Consider the following 17856-nt stretch of genomic DNA (forward strand, 5'->3'; position numbering starts at 1 on the left):
CATTTTGAGACAAAGTATTCCCATCATTATGTGCTTAACCTTTTATAAATTTGTACAATAATCGACAAAATGTTTTCACCACTTGGCTAAATCTGAGGCAGGGAATGATCCTATGGGCCATCCCCCCCTCCCATTATCCCTAGGATTTATGCCCTTGGTGATTTTGGTCAGACACACTTTGCAAGTATACCTTTCCTTATCAAATAATCAAAGCTATGTAGCTTGGAAGGATTGTGTTGTATGTTTAGTACACAATGTCCAGCTAAGAATAAAAAGAACCCATCATTGGGACTAGACTGCATTACAAAACTTCTCATAAGGTTTGTTGAGCTCCATTTCCCATCAGTACAATTTGCAAGATACTTGTTCACTTTTAAAGTGCGTGGAAAATGAGAAGTTTCCATTCAATCCACTTTCAAAATCTAGTTGCTGATGTATCAAACACAATATATAAGTATACAAAGATAATTTTTCGAAATTGTAAAAAGATTAAAAAAAGGAATTTTTAAAAAGCCCGCGCGTCGCGATTCTGAAAATGCAGAGGTCACGATTGGTTGTTGCGCAATGGCTGTGACGTCATAAAGGAGACTGACTAAGTCTGGTACCCATACAACTCACGCACGCTACGCAAGCCCCACATGTAATGTGCGCGTGCATTATTTCATTTATTGTCCGCTGATTCTTTCTTCGACGAAGTAAACATGTCAGACTCTGAAAACTCCGGTGACGAATTTTGAGAAGAAATCAGTGTAGATTCTGATGGTTCCAGTGAAGGATCTGAAAGTACCTCAGGGGGATCGGGAGACAGCGATGACGTTGAGCCAGACGATGAGGATGAGGTGGTTCGTGGGGCTGAACCATATAGATTCGAGCCACTGGCAAGACCACGCCAACAGCAAGGTGACGCTGCTGCTGCTGACGACGCCGACCCCGATGAAGAACAAGATGGGAATGACCAAGCTGCCAACAACGAACGATTGAACAATACCGACTGGTAATTTTAATTTGTGATTCCCCCCATCAGGATTTTTTGTTTTGGCGGGCTTATTATTTTATCTGTCACTTCGTCACAGTCTTTCAATGTGGTAAGATATGAATAATTTTTTGATGAAGGAATTTTAGTCTTTGATTTAGCTTTCAAGGTCAATTTTTCCAGTTTCGTTTTGGGATAAAGCTTTCAAGCAGTGCAGGAGATTGTTCATAATATTTTCGCTCCAGAAGGAGTATTTAATACGGAATAGAAATTTTTCCAGTTATTTGGGATAACAACTTTGGCCAGCATACGGAAATCATGCCTCGAGTTAGACGGCGTCCGGCTCGGTTTGACGATGTCGATGAGGAAGGCGCCTATCCAATGGACAGACGTTCCACGATGCAGTCGGCGGCTGTGAATAAGAAAGGCCAAGGGAAACGGAAGGCTAAGGTGAGGGCATCATCTGCACAGCCGGCCTTGATCACTCTCAATACCGGCACGGCTTCGTCTTCCCCTCGACCGCTATCAAGTCAAGGCCCGCCGCCAATAATTTCGCCACCAGGGATCCAGCATCAGGCTATTATACCGCCGGCAAACACCGGGGCAACCTATGCTTCTACTGTAAGGGATGAAACAGTCACGTTCAACGGTTTGCAGCGTGGCGAGGCGGTGGTCGCCCCTCCGGTTTTCAGCAACTCGACTGCCGGGACTCGGCCCCTGCCGACGGGTGGTGAGTACACCGGTGATTCCGGTCAGGTTGCGGCCCCTTGTTCCACCTCACATGCATTTAATAATCATGATAGTAGTTATGGTAATACTAATAGGCCTATTATTACTAGTAGTACTAGTTGTATTGATGTGCCTAGGGGTGGGAATAGTTGTACTGATAATAGTGGGTTAGGCCTCGGTGTTCTTGGGCAGGTTTGTAGGCCACCAGTTCTTCCACAAGTTGACGTCGGAACACCTTTGGGTTTTCAAGTGTCAATGGCGCTCAAAGAAAAAATTTGGCAGGGTATGTACATTGATATGTCTCTCCTCCTAAATGATTCTAGTGCTTCAGTTTTCGCTAAGGCGGGGGATACTACTGCTAACTTGTCATTGGCAATTGTTGGGGGGAATTTAGTTGTGCGCAAACCGGAAGGATCACGCAAGAAATTGGACACATTTGAGGAATGGCAGTCCGCTTTTCACAACTTTATGGCGATTTTTCTGGTGAAACACCCCAATCGCTGCGGGGAGCTGCTCAAATACTGCGAAATTATCCACATGGCTGCAGTTCAATTTCCTGGGCAAGGTTGGAAGCGCTACGATGAACAATTTTGCTTGCGTGGGGAGGCAGACCCCATGCGCTTTTGGGGCAAGCTTGATACCGAGCTTTGGCTAACCGTGGCAGCGGTGGGTGTTACTGCAGCTAGTCAATTTTCGAGTGGCAATGTGTTAACCGTTCCTCAACCCTCCTCTTCCAAGGTGCGCACGGGACTTTGTTTTGCGTACAACGGCACGCAAGGCTGTCATTTCCGTGTTTGCAAATTTTTGCATAGTTGTTCTAAGTGTCAGCGCCCCGGCCATGGTGCAACTCGTTGTAGGATGGCGGGTCAGGCGCGCTGGGTTAGTTCCCCTGCTACTGCTGCATCGGCCCCGCCGGCGCTGCCACACAAACTCCCGGCTTTGCCAGCGCAAAAGCTTGCTGATCCAATGGCTATGCAAAAGCATTACTCAGTCAATCTAAATCGTGCCAATGTCAATGGCGCTAGTGGGACCGGTACTGGGTCTTTTCGCTCTTCAAACGCCAATTAATTTTTCAGTTTTGGATTGTTGGCTGTGTTCTTACCCCTTGGATTCTGATGTTGAGGTCTTACGTAATGGGTTTGCTAACGGTTTTTCGTTGGGTTATACTGGCCCTAGGGGGGCGCGCGATTCTGTGTGCCTCACTTCTGCTGCGGCTCAGCCCGCGGTTGTTGTGCGTAAACTTGCAACAGAAATTGCGTTAGGTAGGATAGCGGGGCCATTTGTGTCTCGTCCTTTGGCTTCCTTGCAATGTTCCCCCATTGGCTTAGTACCTAAGCGCGAGCCCAACACGTTCCGCCTCATCCATCACTTATCTTTTCCCGCTGGTCAATCCATTAATGATTTTATTAGCAGGGATCTTTGTTCAGTGCATTATGCTTCATTCGACAAAGCTGTTCAGCTGACTATCAAGGGGGGTCACGGTGCATGGTTGGCAAAGGCCGACATTAAATCGGCGTTTAGGTTGCTACCGGTTGCCCCAGTTGATTATGAATTGTTAGGTTTTACTTATGGCGGGATGTTTTATTATGACAAGTGTCTTCCCATGGGCTGTAGTATTTCATGTTCATTATTTGAGAAATTTAGCTCATTTTTAGAGTTTCAAGTTAAACGTTTTTCTGGGTCCTCCTTTTTAACCCATTATCTTGATGACTTCCTTTTCGTGGGGTCATCTTCAAGCTCTTGTTCAGTTTTGCTTGAGGCCTTTAAGGCGGTTTGCGCTGAGCTTGGTGTCCCTTTAGCTGAGGAGAAGACAGTTGGCCCAGTGCAGTCGATTTCGTTCTTAGGCCTTGTGATTGATTCAGTTGCGCGTCAAATTAGGGTGCCACAAGAAAAGGTTGATGCTTTAGTATGTCAGATTAGGGGCTTGTTGGGTAAACGTAAGATTTCCCTCGTTGGGGTTCAGTCAATTGTAGGCTCCCTTAATTTTATTTGCAGGGCAATTCCTACGGGGCGGGGTCTTTTGTTCGCCGCTTAATTGCATTAACACAAGGGCTTTCTCGCCCCCATCACATGGTTCGGATTTCACAAGGGGCCAAGCTGGATTTGCTTGCCTGGCTTGAATTCTTGGCGCATTTTAACGGGGTTTCTGTGTTTGCAGACCATGCTTGGCAGTCGAACGATACTTTGCAATTGTTCACTGATGCCGCTGCTAGTGTTGGTTTTGGGGCATATTTCCAAGGCAAGTGGGTTCAAGGTCATTGGCCCCCATGTATTTTGCAGCAGCCTCCATCCATCGCTTTCCTTGAGCTTTTCCCGCTTTTCGTTGCATTGAAATGTTGGGCCCCGCTACTTGCCGGCAGGAAAGTTGTGTTTAACACCGACAATTTCGCTGTTGTGCACATTATTAATAAGAAATCCTCGCCGTGTAAGCGTATCATGGTTGTTGTGCGTCAATTTGTCCTGCTCTGCCTCGAGTTTAACATATCATTTCGAGCGGTTCACGTCCCTGGGAAATTTAATGAGATTGCGGATGCTTTATCTCGTTTCCAGATGAGTCGTTTTCGTGTGGCAGCCCCATTGGCAGACGCTGTAATGACACCGCTCCCTGCTCTACCTCTTCCTTGGTAGCTGATGAGATGAGCCGTCTATTGGCAGCATCCATTGCGCCCAACTCACACAAAGCTTATGCTACGGGGTGGAATGCTTTTTGCCGATTTCGGCAACTATCCCTTGATACAGTAGGGCCGCCTGCTTCGGCGGTAGAGGTGCGTCGTTTTGTTGCGTGGCTTTCCTTGCGTGGCCTTGCCCCAGCTACGATTGCTAACTATGTTTCGGGCGTGGGCTATTTTTATAAGTTGCATGGGATGTCAGATCCTACGAAAGATTTTCTTGTTTCTAAATTGATTGAGGGTTCTCGCCGCGGCTGCGGTTTAGTGGATAATCGGGTGCCAATTTCGTTGCCAATTCTTCAGCAGCTAATTGATTCACTTCCTCACATTTGCGTGTCTCAATTTGAAAGTACCATGTTCAAGGCAGTTTTCCTGGGTGCCTTTTTCGGTTTTTTACGCGTAGGCGAGTTTGCAGTGGTTTCCAATTCCCGGGTACAGGAGTCCGTACTAGTTTTCGGGGATGTGCAATTTTCGAAACCGGGGTCACATGATCAGTTTGTTGGCTTAACCTTTCGGCAGTCAAAAAATAATCAACATGGTTTTCCACAGCGCATTCGTCTTGTCACTACTAGTTCTAAATCACTATGCCCCGTTCAAGGGTTCTTGGATTTTATTGCTATCCGTCCCGAGTATCCCGGGCCGTTTTTCTGTCACTTTGATAGCAGTCCATTGACTCGGTACCAGTTCAATTCGGTGTTACGTAAGGCAGTTTTCTTTGCTGGCCTAGGCGGACAACAAATTCGGGGGCACTCGTTCCGCATCGGTGCTGCATCGTCCGCAGCCGCTCTCGGGGTCTCTCATGACAATATCCGTGCTATGGGCCGGTGGCGTTCCAATGCATTTTTGTCTTACATTCGCCCGATCCCTACTTGCAATCTGCAATCGGGCTGCTGATTGTCCGGGTGGGGGTACCATTTTCATGTTAGCTTGTTTGTTATTTCATGCATTTTTGGGCCGGGATTCAATTTCACTTAATTTTATTTCGTAGGTTCAGTTTGGATTGTTGGGGACTCCTTGGTGCGTCGAGCTGAAGGTCCGTTCGGGATTCCAGCCCGGGTTTATTGGAAAGGCAAAGGTGGGGCTGGGATGGCTAATTATGATTACCTGCTTAATGACCTCCGAAAACGGGCACCTCCCCCAGATTTGTTGATTTTTCATTTAGGTACCAATGACCTCGTAACTATTGATGAGTTTGCACTGCGGCAGCAAATTGCAGTGATGCTCCGTGATTGTGCCTGGGCGTACCCAACTTCGACTATTGTTTGGTCAGATATGCTGCCTCGTGTTTTTTACATGGGCGCGCGTTCTCAATCGGCGCTGGAACGTAAACGCCGAACGATTAATCGTTGGGCAGCGTCTCAATGCAAAGCAGTGCAGGCTCTTTGTGTTCATCACCCCCAATTTATTTGGTCTGAGGTAAGCCTTTTTTCATACGATGGTGTGCATTTATCTTCCCTTGGGAATCAATTGTTCCGAAGTAATTTGCGAGCATTCATTGTTTCAAACATGATGTAGGCAGAGGGTATCCTGATATGATGTGCATGTTGTGACTCAGTAGCCTATAATTTATATGGGGGTGTTTGGTTGTCTCTCCCCCTCCCTTCTCCGTCTCTCTCTCTCTCGGTGGGCGCGCTTGGCGCGTGTGGCATAATTGGAAGGGTTCAGACAGCCATTTACCCCGATTTTGGCGTTTATTTAACAACATGTAATAATTATTATAAACACAATGGATTTGTTAATTGGTTTTGGTATTGTTGCCATGGCTTTCGAAAGTTTCATGAGGCCATGATTCCGACTGAGGTTTCATCGGTGGAAGCGCAACTCTATCCTGTACTCTGTGTAATTAAACAAATTAATAATTTCTACAAAACACAGTAAAGTTGATCTGGTGTAGGCCTACACAAATTATATTGGGTTTGTGGCTGACATATGCAGCTAATTTTTGGGTCAAATGGAACCCAGGTTTGGGTGCAAGTGCATCCTGGTTTGTTTTGTATTTTTGGGTCAAATTGAACCCAGGTTCGGGTGCAAGTGCATCCTGGTTAGGGGTCAGGTGTACCCCGCTTGTTTTTCTTGTGTCCGGTTTGCCCAATTCGGTATCCGGCACAAATAAAATCAGTTGGTTTCAGACTGTGGCAGTAATTCAAATATTTTTGTCTTGTTTGTTTTTATTGGAGTGTGATGAATCAATATTTTATGATACCCATGGGCATTTCGTTAATTACGGTGATAAAAAGTTTGTTGAATGACTTTGGTAAACGATAGAGGGCGCCATTGTACTTAAACGGTAGTCGCACGGATACAAATGTCAAGGATGTAAAAAGGCATAACTTTTTGGATTATTTTATCTGAGAAAGAATTTGGGTCTCAATCTCGTCTTTATTCTTGTATGTAATGTAATTGTACCCATTATTACAAATATTCACTATGCTATTTTCAATATTCAGCTCATTATAGGTGAGTTTGGTAATTAATCAGTGTGTAGCGTAGTAATTTTAGCCGGTTTAGGCGGAGGGGTCTATTTGTTGCGTCCTTTTTCGTTGTTGGTCTCTAAATGAGTGTCACGTATGACAATGATGAGAGGGTAAAATCCAACATTCGGGGTGGAGGAAGAAGTTGGAGAGACCCGCTCATGGAGCCAGTTTGATTGCCAATAAATAGAGGAACGGATCGGTTGGTGAGTAGAAATTTAGAGGGTTAATTTGGGTGAAACTGGGTAACAATGGTTGATCAATATACAGCACATGATCTGAAGTTCACGTTGTATGGATATGTATCCGGCCTATAATTAAGTGTTATGTAGACTTGTTTAGTGTAACTGAGGTGGAAGGTTACTTGTGGAAAAGTAATCTTAAATATTAGTCGTTACATGCATGATAATTAATTAGATTTATGGATCTATGTTTGTAATAGGTTTTCTTCGGATGGTGAATAAATCTGTCAGCAGAGTAACGTATCAGTGAGCGACCCAAAAACAAGGTGTCAGGCCTTCCTTAATTGTCTCCGGACTGATAACAAAACACTACAAATTTGGTAACACGGATGGGGTTGCTTTAATCTGCTGCTTTGCTGGTTGTCGTCCAGTACATTGAGGGCATTGGCCGAGTTCTGAAGAGGGAGTGAGGATCCAAGTGGAGGACAGCGACTGGAATAGCCTGTGGCAGTGCAAGTGGAGAAGCCCGGTGGCGGTAGTGCTGTTGGACCCTTTTGGAGCTACGAACTCAACCTTTACATGTGCATGTACATGTGAAATCTAATGACTCTGAACTGAACTGGACTGAACTGGTTGATCAGCAGTGAGGTGGGATTATGCGATTCAATTCGCACATTGTTGGTAGGATTTAGATAGGCCTATATATAGTTTGTTAGTCAGTAAATTTTACCTGATAATGTATAGGTGTTAGTTTTATTCCTAGTGAAAACCAACCGGTCCTGTTGAAGCAAATTTACCTGGGTTTAGGTGTTTATGACTTAATTTTGATTGTACAAATTGGTTAGCCTTCAATAACTGAATCATAATTTCTTGACTCACAATGGCCGTACCAGAGGCTGATGTTGTGACGCGCTTGGTCGCAGGGCTGACCGAGGCACTTCGGCAAGATAAACCGAAGAATGTCATTCAGAGGCCCTTGAAGTTGGGTAAATACTATGGTAGGCCTAGTAAACCGGGAGATCCGACCATTATTGAATGGCTTGAAGATGCAGAGGTTTATCTGCAACAATGTCGTATCCCTGAGGTAGATAGGGCTAAAGTGGTTGTCCACCACCTCGCGGGTGTTGCTCGCGATGAGATCAAATGCCACAATGAGAATGTAACGGGTGACTATGCAGCGCTAAAAAAACTCCTTCGGCGTCAGTTTGGGGCAGAGGAGTCAGTACAGGCCCTTCAGAAGGCCCTTTTTGAAAGACGGCAAAGGGAAGACGAATCCCTTATGGATTTTTCCCGCTCGCTCATGCGAATGCATGATCGGATTTTAGAGGTTGCTACAGAAACAGAGAAAGATGCATTGAAGGGTTTGAGAGATAGGGTTTTGATTGGGCAGTTTGTGGCGGGCGCAAGGAATCAAGGTGTCAGGCTTGAGCTGAGGCGCTTAGAGTTGGCTGAACCGGATCAGGATTTTACCGAAATGAGGGATTCAGCTCGCGAGTTGTTCAGAGATCTAGAGGAGTACCCTCGGGGTTCTCGACGTGGTGCAAGTGTGCACTTGCATCACCTAGGTACAGAAAATGATCTGAATAGTGACGAGCCAGTGGCTGATGCTAATGTTAGCATTAACCAAGTAGTTAACAAGTCCCAAGGGGACACACAGTTGCAAACAGTGTTGCAACAACAACAAGAGATTCTTAAATGTATGCAAACACAGCAAGAAACTCTTTGCAAACAGCAGGAACAGATAACTACGCTTATGCAAGCAGTGGTGAAACAAAGTGGGACGGTAACTAGCCAGGGCATGTATGAAGGCTCAGGAAGGCGGCAGGACAGGCCCCCGATTCGCTGTTTTTATTGTAAACGCCCAGGTCACATGAAGCATGAGTGTAAACTTCGTATGGCTCACGAAAAAGCGAATGGGGGGCAAGGGCAGGCTATGGGAGATGCACAAAACACAGGGTCGGGAAACCAGACTTCTCTGCCACTGTAGGCCGAGTGACAGAGGAACAATCTGGAAAGGCCTCACCAGTTGGAAGTGTAACAGAGAAGTCTTATGAAGACATACTAACCAGTCTAGTAAAAGAGAGCCCCAAGGCTCATATTGCTTTGGCTGGAGTGCCAGTGGAATGTATCCTCGATACCGGGGCAGAGACTTCTCTGATTAGCGCCTCTTTTTATAGGGATCACCTTGCAGGGAAATTGAGTGGAGTCAAAACTCTAGGTACTTACCTGCGTGTGTTTGGGGCAGGGAATAGTGAGGTACAAATTGAGGGGTACATACATGCCCCACTGATGGTACATAACCAGACTATTGATGCACATTTTTTGGTGGTCAAAGAATTTCCTAAGGGTGAGGCAGGGAATCATAAAAGTTTTCCAGTATTGTTGGGTTGCAATGTCCTTCATAAGCTGAAGGATATAGAGGTTGATTTAGAACAAAAAGATGCAGATGCATGGACAATGGCCATTAATTGGTATAGTCTGACTAAAAACCCAGTAGTTGAGGGGTCACATGGGGCAAATAAGTGTGTACGGGACCCACTGGGTGCTCGTACAGGTAGAAATCCAGTACATTTGTTGCCTAGGGAAGTGCGTAGTATAACCTGCTATGTTCAGGCTAATCAAAGTAGCCTTGACGGGCAAACTGTCCTTGTTGAGGGTCTATCTAGCTGTGCAGATAGTGGAGGTCAAACCAGTAACATAGATGGAAATTGCCGCGTTTACGATCTGTGTACAGTAGTTAGTGGTAGAACTGTAAATGTGTTGGTAGCGAATGTAGGGATGCGGGTGATTGAATTGTCCCCACACACAAAGCTTGCTTACGTGACTGAGGTATCCTCAAAGACAAATGTTGCACTTGAGACGGGTGTGGATTGTGTTCATGTTGTAGTGAATCATTGTCTGTCAGAGTCTGGGGAATATTTAGACACTGGTCGTACTGAGGGAGCCCCTGGTGTCGATTCCAATGAGTTAGACATTGAGATGGGGGATGCTGTAGAGTCACGGGCAAGAGAGTTGTATGTGTTTGAGGATGGGTCAGAGTACCAACTTCCTTATGGATTAAGTCTTGATTTATGCGCTGATTTGTGTAAGGAAGACCAGGACAAAATTGTGCAATTAATTCAGAAACATGATAAGGTGTTCTCGCAGAATTCGTTGGATTTAGGACTTTGTGATAAGGTTCCCCACAAGATTGACACTACTGATGATAAATCAATTAGCCAGCCTTACAGACGAATTCCGCCGCAACATTTTAGAGAAGTTAGGGAATTACTCCAGAAGTTTCTTGATCAAGGTATCATACAAAAGAGTAAAAGCCCCTATGCCAGCCCCATTGTATTGGTCCAAAAGAAGGATGGGTCGCTAAGGATTTGTGTTGATTATAGGAGGCTTAATGCCAAAACAGTACGAGACTCATTTCCATTGCCTCGTATCGAGGAGTCGCTGGAGGCGCTCCAGGGTGCAAGGTACTTTTCTTCATTAGATTTAGCCCATGGATACCATCAGGTTGTAATGGACTCAGAATCAATAAGTAAAACTGCATTCAGAGTACCTTTTGGGCTGTTCGAATATACGAGAATGCCGTTCGGGCTGGTAAATGCCCCTGGAACCTTTCAGAGAGTGATGGAGATGTGCCTTGGTGACTTGAATTTATCAGAGCTTTTAATCTATTTAGATGACATCCTGGTATATTCCTCTACGGTACAGGAACACATAGATAGGCTTGACAGAGTCTTCACTAGATTGGCAGATTTTGGACTTAAGATCAAGGGTGCAAAGTGCAAGTTATTTCGTAGGCATGTGTCTTACTTAGGACATGTGGTAGGGCCAGAGGGTGTTGCAGTAGACAATGACAAGATTAAGAGAATTGAGGATTGGCCAATACCTAAGACAGGGGCACAATTGCGGTCATTTCTTGGTCTGGCCGGTTATTACCGGCGCTTTGTACCCGGCTTTTCAAAAATTGCCGCACCCTTGCATGCTTTAGTGCCCTCACTGGCTAAGGGAAATTCGAGATCCAAACCTTCGCCATTTTGTTGGAGTTCTGAGGCACAGGTGGCCTTTGATACATTAAAGCAGACCTTGACGCAAGCACCAGTGCTTGCATATCCAGATTTTTCTAGGCCATTTGTGTTGGAGATAGATGCCTCCTTGCAGGGTTTAGGAGCTTGTTTAGCTCAGTGCGACAAGGAAGGCAAGAGACATCCAGTTGCATTTGCTAGTCGGGGGCTGAGGGGGGCTGAAGCTAGGTACCCCGATTTTAGTTCTTTTAAGTTGGAGCTTTTGTCCCTAAAATGGGCTGTGGTTGATAAATTTAGAGATTATCTCCTTGGGGTACCATTTACAGTGCTAACAGATAATAACCCCTTATCTTATCTACAGACAGCTAAGTTGGGCGCATGTGAAATGCGCTGGATAGCACAACTTGCAGCTTTTACCTTTGATGTGAAATTTAGATCAGGGGCTAGTAATCGTGTAGCGGATGCACTAAGTCGCAACCCAAGTCACTCACTAACAGGGGAAGTTGAGGAAATACTGCAATGTAAGGTCCACTCCACAGTGGTTCCATTGCAACATATAGAGGTACATAAGGTATTAACTTCTCATGATACAAAGGCTGGACCTCCACAGGTTAAGTGTCAATCAGGTATTTTCCCATCGTGGACACCAGAGCAGCTGTCTGCCCTACAAAGGGCTGATCCAGTGCTGAAGTGTATCTGGGAACGTTGGGATCAAGGTTGGAAACCGAATGAAGTTTTTCAGGCTGAAAGGGAGGAGCCAGTAGAAATCAAATCGTGGTTGTGGCAGTGGCCCAGGTTCATAGAAAAGGATGGTGTTTTACATCGTCGTGTCATGGACCCATTGCATGGTGAACTAGATCAAGTACTGATGCCCACAAGTTTACAACAGAGGGTGTTAGAGGGTTGTCATGATGGGTGGGGGCATCAAGGTGTTGTGAGAACGTGTGCCCTCCTGAGGCGGCGGGTGTTTTGGCCCAAAATGGCTGGTTCAGTGCGTCGGCATATCGGTCATTGTGAACAATGTGTAATCTCTAAGGCGTCAGAGCCTCAAGCAAAAGTGCCAATGCGGCACCTTTTAGCATTTCGACCACTCGAAGTGCTAGCCATAGATTTTGTCAAAATTGATCGAGGGGCAGGAGGCTATGAGGATGTTCTGGTCATGACCGACATCTATACAAAATTTGTACAGGCATATCCGTGTAAGGATCAACATGCAGTAACTGTTGCCAAAGTCTTGAGGAATCAGTGGTTTTCCAAATATGGAATACCTTGTCGTTTGCACAGCGACCAGGGTCGGAATTTTGAAGGGGAAGTTGTGAGGGAATTGTGTGCATTGTACGGCATGAAAAAGACCAGAACAACTCCTTACCACCCCGAGGGGAACGTTCAAACAGAGCGCTTCAACCGGACTCTGTTTGGACTCATTAAGTCCATGGATGAGCGGGATAGGCGGAGGTGGCCTGACCTTTTACAGCACCTTGTATTTGTGTATAATGCTACTCCGCATTGCACCACTGGAGTAGCGCCGTATTTGCTTATGTTTGGTAGGGAACCATTGATACCTCTAGACCAGATGTTGGGGAGAACTGATAACGATTGGGATCAAGATTTTGTCAGAGAACAATCTTCTTTGCTCTCTAGAGCTAGTGAGTTAGTAAAGGAACGAGTAGCAAAAAGCTGCAATCACAACAAGGCTACTTATGATAGGAAAGTAAAACCTAGCAAACCTATTGAGATTGGGTCCCATGTTCTACTCAGAAAATGCGCATTCAAGGGACGCCACAAACTGGCTGACAAGTTTGAAAGAGACCCATATGTGGTCGTTTGGATAAATGAGCATAGCGATGTATTTCGTATCCGTCCCTTGAAGGGGGGCCCAGAAAGAGTAGTTAATAGAAAACTCTTGCGGTTAGATCCCTTTGCAGAAAGTGACACAGAAAATGAGAGTGATGAGTCTGATGGAGATTCAGATTGGGAGGTCCTACACACTGAGCCTTCAGGGGATCAGTCTCTGGTTCAAGATTTACAGGGCGTGAGCAATGTAGAAGTAGGGGAGCCCCCAAGTTTACATTGCCCTGCATCTGAGCACCTAAGAAGTTCTCAACGAACTACAAGGGGTAAACACAGCAATCCATTCAGATTGCCCTGTTCAGCTATTAAGTGATTTGTCTTTACTCTGGTGGCGGGGGTTCTCAGTGATTGCAGAAGGTCAGGGAGTTGTCTTGCTGGAAAGACTTGGGGCATCCAGTTTCCGCAATGGCACACCTTACTGTAGGGCACCACTGGGTATTCTGGCTACCAGTGGACTGACATGGGTGTTAGGAAATTGTGTAAATTTGTAATTGATTAAGTGGTAAAGGAGTGGGTTGATAGGGCTTCCTCCCCCTTTTGTAGTATTGTGTTCTTAAACGGAAAATGAGTTTTGTCCTTTTTGGGCACAGTTTTGTTAAACGCTTGAAAAGGAAGCGAGGTTCTCAGTTTAAAATTGAGTTACAGAGTAAGGTAGTTCCTGTTACATGTATTGGTGAGGGCGGTCTCACTTTAAGTAGGATTCGGGCAAGGCCGAGGAAGTATTATGAATATTTACGGCAGGCAAATCCTTTAGTTTTAATTATTGACTTGGGTACAAATGATTTGTGTTCTAAAAATGTTAATCCAAACCAAGTGCATTCTTCACTCTGTGACTTTGTGTATGAGTTACCCAAGAGGGGTATTAACCCAGAGGTAATAGTGTTTCTGCCAGTACTCCCTAGGACAGGAGGTTTACGGGGTGGTCAGGTCTCACTCGAAGAATTTAATGATCGAGCAGAGAGATTTAATGATCTTATTCAGCAGTCGACCTTTGTGGAAGACCAATGGTGGTTGTGGGAGCACAGAGGGTTAAAGAACTCTCGGTATAACCTTGATGGGGTCCACCTGAACACTTCGGGAATGGCACTGTATGAGAAAACGCTTCGTCAGATAACAAAGTACTTTGAATCTCGCATATGGGCATAATTAATGTCAGATGATAATATGCTAATTGTGTTTTCTTGTAGGTTTAAAGAAAAACAAAAAGTTTGGTTAAATACATGTAACTTTTGTTCAAATATTTTCTCTGTTCTATAAAGCAAATATGGGTTGGTGCGAGAAAGATGGTATACATATTGTATTTTGGTGATTAGTATGATTCGCTTATTTGTAAGATTAAGGGGAACATTTTTATCCTCATGTGATGCTGAATCATTCAATCGATCCTCAGGAGTTGATCGAACTAGTAGGGGAGAATGTGATGAATCAATATTTTATGATACCCATGGGCATTTCGTTAATTACGGTGATAAAAAGTTTGTTGAATGACTTTAGTAAACGATAGAGGGCGCCATTGTACTTAAACGGTAGTCGCACGGATACAAATGTCAAGGATGTAAAAAGGCATAACTTTTTGGATTATTTTATCTGAGAAAGAATTTGGGTCTCAATCTCGTCTTTATTCTTGTATGTAATGTAATTGTACCCATTATTACAAATATTCACTATGCTATTTTCAATATTCAGCTCATTATAGGTGAGTTTGGTAATTAATCAGTGTGTAGCGTAGTAATTTTAGCCGGTTTAGGCGGAGGGGTCTATTTGTTGCGTCCTTTTTCGTTGTTGGTCTCTAAATGAGTGTCACGTATGACAATGATGAGAGGGTAAAATCCAACATTCGGGGTGGAGGAAGAAGTTGGAGAGACCCGCTCATGGAGCCAGTTTGATTGCCAATAAATAGAGGAACGGATCGGTTGGTGAGTAGAAATTTAGAGGGTTAATTTGGGTGAAACTGGGTAACAATGGTTGATCAATATACAGCACATGATCTGAAGTTCACGTTGTATGGATATGTATCCGGCCTATAATTAAGTGTTATGTAGACTTGTTTAGTGTAACTGAGGTGGAAGGTTACTTGTGGAAAAGTAATCTTAAATATTAGTCGTTACATGCATGATAATTAATTAGATTTATGGATCTATGTTTGTAATAGGTTTTCTTCGGATGGTGAATAAATCTGTCAGCAGAGTAACGTATCAGTGAGCGACCCAAAAACAAGGTGTCAGGCCTTCCTTAATTGTCTCCGGACTGATAACAAAACACTACAGGAGTCTGAGTATAATTCCTTTTATCACCCTAAGGATAAAAGGCCTTATACTCAGCGTAACCTTCATTGTACACAGTCTGTTCCGGGCATACCCACAGCGTTTTTCTTACAAGCAATATTTAATTGTTTTTTCCCTGTGCATCCATGGCATAGTTTGCAAAAAATCACTTGCTGGGTTTCTGGGTCATGCTGTGTTGCAATTTAACAATGTAGCAAATCAGTGTATTACATTTACTTTTGTTTTAACCAATCATGGTGATTCCCCCCATCAGGATTTTTTGTTTTGGCGGGCTTATTATTTTATCTGTCACTTCGTCACAGTCTTTCAATGTGGTAAGATATGAATAATTTTCCCACCGCCATCCCACTTACTCCACCTGTTATTTGGCAATGTTCTTATTGGCTGTTTTTTCAAGTTGCTGCATTGGCATAATTGGAAGGGTTCAGACAGCCATTTACCCCGATTTTGGCGTTTATTTAACAACATGTAATAATTATTATAAACACAATGGATTTGTTAATTGGTTTTGGTATTGTGCCATGGCGTTCGAAAGTTTCATGAGGCCATGATTCCGACTGAGGTTTCATCGGTGGAAGCGCAACTCTATCCTGTACTCTGTGTAATTAAACAAATTAATAATTTCTACAAAACACAGTAAAGTTGATCTGGTGTAGGCCTACACAAATTATATTGGGTTTGTGGCTGACATATGCAGCTAATTTTTGGGTCAAATGGAACCCAGGTTTGGGTGCAAGTGCATCCTGGTTTGTTTTGTATTTTTGGGTCAAATTGAACCCAGGTTCGGGTGCAAGTGCATCCTGGTTAGGGGTCAGGTGTACCCCGCTTGTTTTTCTTGTGTCCGGTTTGCCCAATTCGGTATCCGGCACAAATAAAATCAGTTGGTTTCAGACTGTGGCAGTAATTCAAAAATTTGTGTCTTGTTTGTTTTTATTGGAGTCTGAGTATAACGAACGATTGAACAATACCGACTGGTAATTTTAATTTCTGAATCATTGACGTACACATGTAGTATAGTTCACTGATTTTACTTAAAAAAACATAGCCGGTGAATGTAGGCTTTTGCTGATATTGATGACAGCAAAACACGTACCCATGTACGGTGTATACCAGGTCATTTGGCTCTTAGGCCTTACTCGCTCGTCTATCTACACAATCATACAATGCAAAGACACCTTTGTCTGTGAGTAGTTTTCTGTGACTGTTAGTGTCTAATTTGTAATGATGTCAACCAGGTGAAATTGAGTTGTGTACATGAATGTCGAGTTAAATTCCATGCCACAGTTCTCTTAAAAATGTCTGACTTATTAATTGTCTTGCTTTTTGAATTGAAGGTGTTCCTGTGGTAAATGTGTGGTGATGGAGTTCGTTCATAACTGCATTTGCTGTAAAGAGATTGCAGCCATACAGGAGAAAATCGTTCATACTGGAGTCGACACTGAGGGTTTCAGATGTTTTACAGACCATCCCTGGTATTCGGCTACATGTCTGAACCCCGGAACACTAGAGACAGCGTACTATGCGTACCGACAACAGTATGGGGCTAGAGCTGTTGAAGGTGACCTTCCACGGTAAGAGTTAATTTTCAATGTTTATAAATTTCAACTTTTTTTTCTGTAAGATTTTTGAACCGAAATAGAAGCACACAACCTGGTTGTTATATTCAGATAATCTATTTTATGAGAACCGGTACATACATGAACATGTATCAGGACACTTTTCCCACCCCCACAATAAAGGCGACTCTCTTGATAAGCCCATTATTCCTTGTTTGAGCCCATTTCGTCAGTCCCACTTATCCTGGTAACACTGATACTGGCTAGTACATTGGTCAATTCAACGTAACAAATGGACAAATGATATACAATTTGTTGATTGTAAAACAGAACGGTATTATTTTTTATTTCACAGAAAGTACAGACATGTGTCTTATCCGCAGGTGATCAGGTGGTGTTATGGTTACCTTGGAAGACACAGCAGAGTGCCCCTCCCAGCATGCATAATGGAGATAACCAGAACGACTTTCCCCGATGAAGGAGGCAACTATGAAGGGTTTAGATTTCCTGACCTTGATGACATGTAGATTTACAATATAATAACACATAACTGGATGTCAGTAACACTTTTACATGGTTTAGGAGTAAATATACACTTTACAATGTAAATATGATGATAGTCTTTCAAAAATGAGTCTGAACGGTCAAGCGTTTTACAAAAGAGGCCTTTGCATTTTTTTTTTTTTTTTTTTTTTACAAAATATTTTACATTCAAAGTTATTTGAATCTATTTGAGGGAACGCCATGTCAAATTCAATTTTGTGATGCACTCATGGACGAGTAGGAAAAATAAAACAGAATTTGTATTTTACAATAAAAAAAACGTACATGTGTTTGTTAATATTTAATAGTCATAGACCTCACCATGATGTCAAATTTGAAAAATACGTTGTTACATTTTTATTTGAAAATGTAGTGGTAGCCATGGCTAGTTATATTGGACGAGTTCAGTCGAATAGTATTCTAGTGTGCAAACCAAGTAACAATAAATGCATGCTGAAATGAATGCATAATGAATATCAAAGGATTATGCTCTGTTGTGTCGCCCCCGCCCACCCCCCCCCCCCACCCACACATGTATACTGCAGTAAACAAACTGAAACAAACTAAACTGTACATCT

The 17856-nt window shown here is 43.7% G+C and overlaps 1 protein-coding gene across 1 annotated transcript; it reads left to right on the forward strand.

Moving 5' to 3' along the window:
- The first annotated feature begins 745 nt into the window (after positions 1-745).
- On the forward strand, positions 746-17396 carry LOC117305906. Its single transcript, XM_033790795.1, has 3 exons — positions 746-994; positions 16514-16750; positions 17091-17396. The coding sequence occupies exons 2-3, from the start codon at positions 16539-16541 to the stop codon at positions 17260-17262; spliced, it is 384 nt and encodes a 127-aa protein (XP_033646686.1). The 5' UTR covers positions 746-994; positions 16514-16538; the 3' UTR covers positions 17263-17396.
- Positions 17397-17856: the final 460 nt, after the last annotated feature.

Source organism: Asterias rubens, unplaced genomic scaffold (genome assembly GCF_902459465.1).
Source record: "Asterias rubens unplaced genomic scaffold, eAstRub1.3, whole genome shotgun sequence".
NCBI lineage: Eukaryota > Metazoa > Echinodermata > Asteroidea > Forcipulatida > Asteriidae > Asterias > Asterias rubens.

What these genes read in the sequence shown, in the direction of transcription:
- LOC117305906 (XM_033790795.1), top strand. Translation starts at nt 16,539, where the DNA reads ATGGAGTTCGTTCATAACTGCATTTGCTGTAAAGAGATTGCAGCCATA. An exon ending in GTTGAAGGTGACCTTCCACG is followed by an intron (nt 16,751 to 17,090) that starts GTAAGAGTTAAT and finishes TTTATTTCACAG; the next exon opens with AAAGTACAGACATGTGTCTT.